Below are 11,487 nucleotides of genomic sequence, written 5' to 3'. Positions count from 1 at the left end.
AAGAAGTCTTTATGTAAGTACTTCAAATAATTTCAATATGGATGCATGAAACTCTTAGGTTAATTTCTTAGACCTAGATAACTTTTAAAATACTTGGAAAATATTTTTATAAGGTCAAAAAATATTTCAAAAAGGATAAAATTATTTTTGGAATGAAAAGCACCAAAATAGGATTTTCCAAATTCTGTTATTTTTTCTATATCCGAATTGATGTGAATTTTTCTCTATCAAACACTCCTTATCTTAAAACATGTTCAACATGAAATTTGTAGGAAACTTAGCTTTCTGTTGATACCAAGAACGTCTAATTTGGAGTTTTATAGAAAAAGTTATGACCAAAATACTAAAGGGGGGTCAAAGCTGTCAGGCGACTGACCTTGTCTGCTCAGGCGCCTAAATAGTAGACAACAACTTCAGGTGACTGACCCTATGAGTTCAGGCACCTGAACCTGTACTGACTTCAAAAAATACTCTGAATTTCAACTTCAAGCCACTGAACCTATAGTTCAGGCGACTGAACCTCGTAACGACTATTTTTTAACAGCTAATATAAATTTTCAAAAGTGATTGCTTGGGCACCAAACTTTCTATAAACTTGGGAAACACTCCAAGTCACTTGGGGAATATGAAATAGACTTGATTTATCATCTATAAACAACCCCCTAAGGCTAAGGATTAATTGCACTAAGAAAATACAGCAATCAAGCTTTCATATTCTCAAAACTTCAAATTCTCTCAAAGCCCTCTTGTGCAATAAATTTCTGAGTTTCACTACTGAGGTTTGCTGTGAGTTTCTCACAAAAATTCTAAGCCTACTCCTAATTCTTTCAACCTAGAAAGAAGACTTATGGTGATATCTTCTTGAGCTTCATCTCTCCATATTGTGATTTTGATTGAAGTATATAGATTGCAATTATACTCATCTACTCTTTTGAGAGTGTCTTTATACACCAATATTAGTTTCATATTTTATAGATGGTTCAGGTCCTTGAATTGTTGTTAGACTGAGGGTGGGGTATCGCATGGAGAGGCGCACTTTAGCCTATTGAAGGAGTGACCGAGCGTGGGGTATCGCTTCGAGAGGGGGCACTACCCTAAAAGAGGATTACAAAAGGTTTGATCCACCTGAAATGGAACGATATAGTTGAATCCTTTGGTGTTATTGGCCTAAGGCAAGGACATAGGCTGGATATAAGCCGAACCTCATAAAAACTCTTGTCTCACTCTCTTCCCTACTCTCATTTAATTTCCTGTTTATATTAACTGCGTGGTTGGATTTTAATTTTTGATCATATATACTACGTGGATTGGAAATTAAATAAACAAAGGTTTAATTCGATTTTGGGATTGCAGAAACCGAAAGGGAGTACGTTGGTTGATCAATATAAATTGCGGAAACCTTAACGGGTGTACGTTGATTGGTTAACACCCAAGACTAATTAACTCAAAGTTTATTTAAAGTCTGAGTTTTTTGGAAGATTGTTGAATGTTTGAGTTGTGGTTTACATTGAGAAAACAAGTCCATAAATACAGGGCTTATTATTAGCAAGCATTCATTCTCAAACTCAACTTTGAATTACTTAAGCGCTAATACTTAGAAGTATTGCTGAGATTGTGTTATTGCGAATCTTATCTTGGTTACTTTGATTGAATTGGTTTGTTGGATAATTGCTGAAAGAATTCTTGACTAATCCATAAAGCATTCAAAGTAAGCATACTCAGTTATTAAGGTTAACAGCTAATTTAATCTTCCGCTGTACTTATTATTGTTAATAAATTTTACATATGTAATTGTTAAAACTAAAGAGGATTGAGAAAGAGTTTAATAAAAAGGATTAAAATAAGATTTTAAAATCTCAATTCACCCCCCCCCCCTCTTGGGAATATACCTTCCTTTCCACTAGAAAAAAAAATGCTTTTTGTCAAATATATAATAAATAATATAATCCATTTTTCATTAAAAAATAATTTCTTCCTAAAAAACGAGAGATAAAAAAGTACGTAAATGTGATAACCATTCTTCAAATGGGTGGTGTAGCATCCTAGTTAGTTAACCACTGTCAAAATGATTAACCAATTACCTTCCTTATGCACAAACGAACGTCCAAGCCCAAAAATATCATCTTTATTTTTCTTTGAATTTTTTTTTTTATTTTTTACCTTTTTTCCAAAAAAAAAAAAAATGAAGTGGCGGCTTTGTTATTTGAATTAAAATTTTTCACAGAATGTACAAGCAATCAAAAAACTTCCAAAAAATAAAAAAAGAACACAAAAATGTTTTCAGAAAGGCAAAATTGAAATATAGTGTCCCCCTCAAAATGGTTAAGTTGACCAAATTTGATGGAAGCATAGCCAAGTCGACCGAACCTCAAAGGGTGGTTGACTAGCCCCTAACCCTTTTCATTTTTTCTTCATTTTTGTCATGTGAAACAAATTCATATAGTCGATACCCTAGTCCAGAAGCCAACATTGACAATTGGCATCGCAATAGAGAGGAGACTGAATGATAGATGATGGTAGCAGCACAGTTGAAAAGGTAAGGAATAGAATACTATGATAGAGGAAAGGCGGGCATCGAAGTAAAGAAGATGGAAAAAGGAGACAACAGTGAGATCAGTAGGAAGGGGAAGATGTTGCAATAACGAGAGAGAGAGATAGGAGAGAGAGAGAGAGAGAGAGAGAGAGAGAGAGAGAGAGAGAGAGAGAGAGAGAGAGAAGAGAAGAGAAGAGAACACAACAGTAACACCTAGGATTTTTTATGTTTAGCTTTGATAACATGTTAGCTAAACATAGTTTGGGAAAAAAATTGAATGAATAAATATGTATTCTCTTGGCCCCCAAATGCTCATTTTAACAACATATTTATAAGCGGGATCACATGGATCAATTCATACAAGGTAAGTACTTACACACATTAGGATTATATGGATTAATTCATACATTATAAGCATTTACCAACATCAGGATCTCATGAATTAATTCAAACATGATCAGTATTTACACAAATAAGGATCACATAGCTTAATTCTTACAAGGTATGTATTTACACATCATTGTATCCTGCTAATAGCAAGTAAGAACCTAAATATGGCTCTACAATTGATTTCTTGATACTAAATAAGTAATACTAGCCTAATACACAAGCGTAAACATTTAAAAGACAATCAAACGCTAGTCAAAGAGTGTCATACCTTGAGAAGAGTATATCTTTGGCTTCTTTCCTTGTGCTATCGAATGTAGATGTCGTGATAGGGGGGGGGAGAGAGAGAGAGAGAGAGAGAGAGAGAGAGAGAGAGAGAGAGAAGAGAAGAGAAGAGAAGAGAACACAATAGTAACACCTATGATTTTTTATGTTTGGCTTTGATAACATGTTGGCTAAACATAGTTTGGGAAAAAATTGAATGAATAAATATGTGTTCTCTTGGCCCCCAAATGCTCATTTTAGCAATATATTTATACGCTAGATCACATGGAACAATTCCTACAAGGAAGGTACTTACACACAATAGGATTATATCGATTAATTCATACGTGACAGGCATTTACCAACATCAAGATCTCATGGATTAATTCATACACAATAAGTATTTACACAAATAAGGATCACATAGCTTAATTCATACAAGGTATGTATTTACACACCGTTGTATCCTGCTAATAGTAAGTAAGAACCTAAATATGCCTCTAAAATTGATTTCTTGATACTAAATAAGTAAGACTAGACTAATTCATAGAGGGTATGTATTTACACACCATTGTATCTTGCTAATAGTAAGTAAGAATCTAAATATGCCTCTAAAATTGATTTCTTAATACTAAATAAGTAAGACTAGACTAATACACAAGCGTAAACATTTAAAAGACAATCAAACGCTAGTCAAAAAGTGTCATACCTTGAGGAGAGTATATCTTTGGCCTCTTTCCTTATGCTCCCGAATATAACTGGAATGAGTTTATAAGGGAGAAAGGAGATGAAAAAAGGTCCATCTTCTAATGGTGGACAAGTGAAATGTGAGTGGTCTTAGGTGGCAAGACTGGGGGGAAAGCCTTGCGGTTCCAATGTGGGACAAATGAAAATGGTGGTCTTGGTGTGTGTGCAAGGGTGAGTAAAGAAGCTAACATTGGGTGCATAAGGAGGTATTTTTTGACTCTACGACTCCAATCCGATTTTGATAATGACAAATCACTTGGTACTTGATCTGTGCATTGAGATTGTGAACATGAACAATATTTAGCATGCACGGAAGGATAACAAGTCATGGAAGCCATAAAGAATAAAGCATACATATCTTGGCACAATCCATGGAACTAAAAGAGTATAAGAATGAAGATGCAAGCAGCAAGTTCAAGATCGTCATGGGAATGGATATTTAGAACTAAATGTATTTACATTTCATATGATTTAATTTGAGGCTTAATATACACCCTAGAATGACCTTAGGACTCATGCATCTCATGAACATCATTAGGGGATATTTTTGGACTTATAGATATTGTTAAAACCCCAGAAAATATTTTTTATAAAAGGGAAAAGAAAGAGAGTAAAACAGATTTTTGAAAATAAAAAGGAAAATCTAGAAGTGGGTCAGTTCAGAAGACCAAACTCAACGTTTAGTCGTCTAAAGATGTAACTTCAGAAGACCGAAGTTAAGTTCAATCGTCTGAAGAATTTCTTCAGAAGACCGAAGATTAAGTTTAGTCGTCTGAAGAATTAATGGTGAAACACGAAACCTGGTAGGAGCACCTCAGAAGATTGAACTCAGTCTTTAGTCGTCTGACCCGACACTTCAGAAGACTAAACCCAAACTTCAGTTGTCTAACCCTATGTCTAGGTTATTTTTTTGAAGTTCTAAGAAACTTCAGTCATCTGACCCTGTGTCCAAGTTTTTTTTTCGAAGCTCTAAGGAACTTCAGTCATCTGGACCTCAACCCTCAGTCATCTGAACTTGCGGGAAAGTTTAAAATTTTGATTTTAATAAGAGAACACGCAAACTATTTTTTGATCCAACGGTTGAGATTGATTCTAAGAGCAAAGTACCTATATAATGAACATCTAAACCCTAGTGCCCCAAGGTAGATCAACAAGAACAAGAAGAACAATAAGAAACAACCACGAGAAGAAGAAAATTGAACCTTTGGCATATGATTGAGCATATTAGCATAGCTTGGGAGATCACACTAGTGAGGTTGTGATTGGGATTTCAAATCTTATACTGCACATATGAGCTAAAGCTACCTTGATCCTCAAAAGGTTTCCTTGTGATTATTGTACAGCTTTTAGATATTGAGGTTTGGTAAATCACACTACTTGTTAAAAGTTAGTCTCATAGAGTTCTTCATATAAACTGATTTGATTGCTGATACTTAGTTTTCAAAGAACTTTTCATTTCAAAATCTATTATTGAATATAAGTTGAGTGATTGATCTTGAGTGTACTTACTTATAGATTATTTTGATAAGATCAATACTTGAGAAAGGTTTTCACCATTGGTTAAACGGTTTTGAATCAGTTAAAGGCTCTATATTTTTTCGTTATCTTAAAATCGCTTGATTAACTATATATTTTATAGAGGGATATTTTCTAGAAAACATTATATTCAATTTTTGATCTTTGGAAATCACATTTTATATATATTTTTTCATATTACAAAGATCACATTGTGAATGAATATTTGATAAAAAGCTTTCCGATTTTGATCGATATAATATTCAAGACAAAGCTTTTAATAAGTTCACATTTGATATTCTTACATTTTCGCAAAGAGAACTAGAACCCTGATTTTCTCCAAAGCTTTTACATAAATCATTACTTGGGAGATTTGATAAAAGGGAAATTGGTTGAAGCATTTCATTCATATAACAATTGTATCGTTTCATACATACTGAGCTTCAAGTTTCATCATATGTATATGTGATAGGTTTCAATTGTATTCATTAGCTTTTGTAGAAGCAAATATTGAGTTGTTTTGTAGATTGGAAATTATATTGTAATCACGGTTCGGATTGTGAACCGGGTGAGCAGAGAGTTGTATCTCTTGTAAGCAGCGGATGTAAGGGAAGCTCCGTCCCAGTTAAACGAGCAGAGAATTAGTGGAATCCTTGAGTGGGTTTCTCAAGGCGAAAACGTAGGCCGGGTTGGCTGAACCTCGTAAAATCATATTTGCCTTCTCTCTTCCCTTATTCTTTTTATTTTTCGCAACACTTTTCATTACGTACATTACATGTGTATGTTGAATAACCTCACACGAACTTGATAAGTAAATTGTGAAAGATAGAAATAGGGATTAAGTGGTGAATAAGTTTAAAGAATTGTTAAAATACCGAATTCACCCCCCCCCCCCCTCCCCCTCCCTCCCTCTTGAGGCTGTATTAGGGGTATGTTTGAAGATTAGGGAATTGGTGTATTGGATCTAATTAAATGCAAAACTAGTATCAAGGTGGGTGGGTTAGGTGTTGATTAAGGGTTAATTGACAAAACTAAGGCTTGATGTGAGAAATTGAGGTTTCAACTAAGTTTCATTGCAAAAATTGAGGTAAAATTGAAATTGAAAACCAATTAAATTCAAATCTTAGAAATTGAAATGTAGTTGAGCTTAATTAGAAAATTAAGGTTCAATTGAGCTTTGATTTTGAGAGTTCATGTTTAATTGGGTCTTAATTTGAGGATTTTGAGCTTGGATGGGTTTTATGTCAAAATTTTCAAAATTGGATTGAAATTGGGGTTCTATTTTAGGGTGTGTGAAATTGGGTCTCATATTGGTTCTTTGAATGGGAATCAACTCAAATTGGTGTGAAATTGCAAGTCTGATGTTGCAATTGAGGTTGAATGGGTTTGGTTCGAAGGTTTGGGGGTGATTGAGATTTGATTTAACAATGTTCCAAATAGGGGCAATTTGGGAATTTTGGAATCTTATGGTGCACTTGGTGTTTCGATTATACTTTTTTTGCTTGCAAGGTTTTCAATTTGACTGTTTTAGAGCTCCAGTGGGTTCAATGTGACAATTTAGGGTTTCAGGAATTTGATGTGGTTTTTGGCAAGATTCCGATTGAATTTAGATGGATTCATCAATTGATATTTGGAAAGGGATACCCTAAATGGCAAAGATATCCTTAATTGGCCATTTGGTGAAATGTGAGAAGAGATTAGGTCTTGGAGGCATATAAAGGGTACTTCACTTCACTCATTTAGACAAAAATGACATCAACAAACCAAAAAAAAAAAAAAAAAGGTACTTTGCACCAATTAATACAATTCTTTCAAAAATATTAGAATATAACAGAAGGTTGATATGTCTTAAAAGGACCTTTTCTTTAGTATATTAATGCATCAATGATATTTTGAGTGATAGCTAAGCATTAAATACATATGGATTATTTTTAAAAATGAAGGTAGTGTTTGGGAACATGAATTTCAAGTCTTGAATTTAGATTTTTTATGAATTTAAAAGAAAAACAAATATAATTTTATACTATGTTTTGTCCAAATCCACATAAATACAAATACAATACCCAAAATCCATGTTCCAAAATGTAAGAAAAGGCTTTAAGCCTGTATTTGCGTAGGTTTAGGCAAAAACCAACACAAACTTTTCTTACATTTTATGCAAAAATATGAAGTTCAAATTAACACCAAACTCCGAAAAATAGAATATTGTTATCTTAATTCAGGTACCAAGTAAATTTATAATCTATTAGATTTAATTAGTAATATTCGACATATTTTGGTTTTGTTTGGGAGATAATGGAAGAAAGGAAAATAAATAAAAAATAATAATAATTTTGTACTGTATTTCCTCACTATATCAAATTATTACAAATGAAATTTTATTTTTATATTGATTAAAAAACGAGAAAAGTCCAATACTAACCTTGTGAAAAATCAAAATTTATTCATTTACTTGCTATATATTCCACTTTTTTTGTCTCTTCTTGATAACAAAATATGAAAAGGTAATTCCTTCATATTTTTTTCTTCACTCTACCTTTTTTTTTTTTTTTCAGATTATAAATAGTATAACACAATGAGATTTCTACTAAAGAGTAGCTAACGGTCCCAAACTGGAGAGCAGATAACACATGAGCAGATAGCTCACGATGCTAAAATTGTAAGCAGCCGTAGGAGTTGCTACTTTAGATAGTCATTCAATTACCAAGTTGACAATACTTCAGATCATAGAAGACAAAAAAATTATGCAACAAGAACCACAACAAAACCCCAGTCGGAACAAAACCCTCTATACATTACGTCAAGCAGCCGCCCGAGGAAAAACTCTTTTCCATGGAAATTCAGATCGTGTCTCGAAGCATAAATTTCAAATCCTAAATTTTCTATTACAATTAAAACTCGTGCAAATTCAAATTTAAAATTTAAAACTTCATACTCCTAAACGCAACATAATAAGAATAATTTTAAAATGAACTCGATTCAAATGTTTCTCAATTATAGTCGGAACCAGTTTCCACTACCTTTCAGTGCCAGAACACACCCTACAATAACATGGAAAATTTGCATCCTACAAGAACTTGTACCAAGAAATAATTAAGAGCAACACGCCAGCCACCAAATTATATAAAACACTATCTTGCTTCACAAAACTTTGTAAAACTTTTGCCCATAAGGTTCCTTAGTTGCATTACAGACCACAAGAAGGCCAGAATATTACGCATATCTGGTACCAGTTCCTAGGAAATGTGGACCACGCAAAAGGAAAAATGGAAAATAAAAATGTTACAGAAAGTATAACTTCAATTCAGCTCCCTTAAGCCCCTTCTGTAACAACAATCCAATTTCAACTTCCACGGCTGCTGTAAGGTACTTTACAAGAACAGGTATCCATGACTAGGCCCTGCCAAATTTAAGTACACATGGAGAAGCTCCTCTATTTCATTTCTTCATTTCCATATCCTTCTTCGTCATAGTATTCTTCTGTGTCATCATCATAATCATCATCATCAAAATAGTATTCTTCATCTTCATCTTCATCATCCTCAACATTCTCTGTGCCATTTTGCATCAAATATGAGGTCCCTCCCAACTGCTGCCCCCTTAATGACTCTTGAATTCGATCCCTGATGGCTGTTCCCTGATAAACAAGCAATTTGGGGGGTAATTCTCAAGGTAATTCTCAAAAATGAATTTCTACATCCAAGCTAATGATTGAAACCCATACAACTGCATCAATTGAGGTGAGAATACTGCTCACCATTTTATGGCAACCTTCTTCAAACATCTCAAGAAACCCAGCTACCCAACGATCAGCATTTTCAACCCACTCATTACGATGCATACCAGCAGTTTTTGCAACTGTTTGAATCTACAACATTCAAGAAGGGCTGTAAGTTTATTCAAGCAAACAATGATGCTATTTCATAAGAGTATTTCGTGCTATATATATATATATCATACGCAAGCATAGTAGGGAGATATACCCCTCAACTGCGAGATGTGGAAACAGCCAGGAGAGAACCTCAAAGGATAAAGGGATAAAATGAGGATGATCAGAATTAAAAGTAAAATGGTTGATTACACGTCAAAGTTGCATATTTAGGCATTTAAAATCGTGCACTAAAGATTATAATTTTAATTAAATGTCTATTATGTTCAATATTTCAACATTGAGCTTAATTTACAATATTTCGGCTTTTATTCAATAATTTATAGACTTTTGGTATATTATTATTACAGGATAATTTTTAAAAATTAAAGTCAAAATAAAAATGTACGTGTCATGCACATGATCGTGCCATGCACGCATTTGTTTGAAGCCGTGTGCGTGTGTAGAATTGAAGAGACCGAGACAAGCATGCGTGAGCTTGAACCGTGTGAAGAACAAAGCAATGCACGTGAAGGGGCTGTCAAAAACTTGCGTGCGTGGCCGTGTAGAGAGCTAGGTGAGCTGGGCTTTGGAATTAAAGGGAGAGTATGGGCTTCACTCGTGGATGTGACCACGTGGAAGAGGTCCATGCGGATGGGCTGTGTGCATGCTCGGCTGGGCTGTGTGTGCGCTGGGAATAGAAGAAAAAAAAAAAAAGAGAGAGGCCGGGCCTGATTTGACCCGGCCATGCAAGAGAAATGGAGAGGGCAGCTTGGGGAGGTTTTCTTTGAGTCTTTTTAAGGGTGCTTTAGAGAGGTGGCAGAGGAGGCTTTTTGTAGGGTTTTTTTGGCTTTGGCAGGGGGCAGCAGGAGGGTGCACAGAGGAAGCAGCAGCAGCAGCTTTGCTGCCTGTGGGAACCCGAGCATCTCTCCTACTCTCGCTCTACTCTCTCCTCTCCATACGGCTATTCTTCTTCCATCTCTCTCTCTCTCTCTTTCTTTTTCCTTCTTCTCTTGTTCTCTAGTTTTTTTCCTTGCATTTAAATACTTGGTTAATCATTATTGTTAATTTTCAATTGAATTTTAATTAAAATTTTGAACTTTTAAATTTTTGTTGGGTTATTATTATTAAAGTCAATTTTATTTTATTTTTCTCTTCTTATTTAATATCACTATTAGAGTGAATTTTGGTTGGGTTATTTTTCATTGTTAAAGTTCGAGTTGATCTCTTTAAAAAATCTTCTTTAAGATTTAAATTTTGTTGGGTTCTATTTATCTTAAGTTCGATTTATTTAAAGTATGAGTTTTTATTGTGTTTTAATTTATTGTTTAAATTGTTAAAAGAGTCAAGTTTGCTTCTTTTGTTGGATCTAGCTTAATCGTCACTTAAGTTCTTGATTGTGTTAAAGTTTAGTTTTTTTTAGTGTTTGATCGAGGTTTTTAGGGTTGCATGTTTCAGTTACGTAGTAAAATTATCGTCTTTAGGCTTTTTGTATGAAGTTTCAAACATGAGATTTATTTCTTGCCTGAATGATTAAACGTAGGATTGTGTTTGGCATTTTATTTTGTCATCGTCTATCTCATTGTTCCTGTTTCCCGTTTCTTGTCATTAATTTAGTGCGTGTTAGGTTCATAAATTAAATTTCACATTATTTTAATTTCTTCACAAAATCTCAAAAATCCCAAAAACCTGAATCTGAATTATATTCAGTAAACTTTTCTTTTTTTTTTTTATTTCTTTTGGAATTACACAAAGTTTGGAATTAAACTGCATTCCCTGAGGAGACTATTTGGCCCTTGGACTAATTATTACACGACTAAACTCTTATACTTGGGATAGCTTTCGCACTATTCATTTTTAGAGTGAGTCAAGTTTTTTGCGCCATTGCCGGAGAATGTCAGATTTAGTTTCAAATTAGTGTTTTTCCCTTTTATTTTCCTGTTCTTTATGAAAAAAAAAAGGTTTTGAAAAAAAATAAAATAAAATAAAATATGGCTGCACCTACACCACACAATCTTATGAATTTTTTGCAACCTACATGCACCACTGAACCATCTTACACTGTTTTACCTAATAACGAACTTAATTTCATGGTTTGGCATGGGAGGACGTCATTGATACCTCAGTTCTACAGGACGGAATCCGAGTGTACTTATCAGCATCTGATGAAGCT

At 34.0% G+C, this 11,487-nt stretch overlaps 1 protein-coding gene across 2 annotated transcripts in view; it reads right to left on the bottom strand.

The window, feature by feature from the left end:
* Nucleotides 1-8,539: 8,539 nt before the first annotated feature.
* The window catches only part of LOC131148510 (choline-phosphate cytidylyltransferase 2-like), a 40,691-nt gene continuing 37,743 nt past the window's right edge, over nt 8,540-11,487 (bottom strand). For both annotated transcript variants that reach the window (XM_058098230.1, XM_058098229.1), the window contains exons 7-8: nt 9,204-9,314; nt 8,540-9,083 (exon numbers count right to left, since the gene is read on the bottom strand). In XM_058098230.1, the coding sequence (XP_057954213.1) occupies nt 8,880-9,083; nt 9,204-9,314 (315 nt within the window). In that variant the 3' untranslated portion in view covers nt 8,540-8,879. The remainder of the gene's footprint in view (nt 9,084-9,203; nt 9,315-11,487) is intronic.

The sequence above is a fragment of the Malania oleifera genome, chromosome 2 (genome assembly GCF_029873635.1).
Source record: "Malania oleifera isolate guangnan ecotype guangnan chromosome 2, ASM2987363v1, whole genome shotgun sequence".
Taxonomy (NCBI): Eukaryota; Viridiplantae; Streptophyta; class Magnoliopsida; order Santalales; family Ximeniaceae; genus Malania; species Malania oleifera.
The sequence above is the reverse complement of the archived record's forward strand: the minus strand, read 5'-3'. Positions and strand labels throughout refer to the sequence as shown.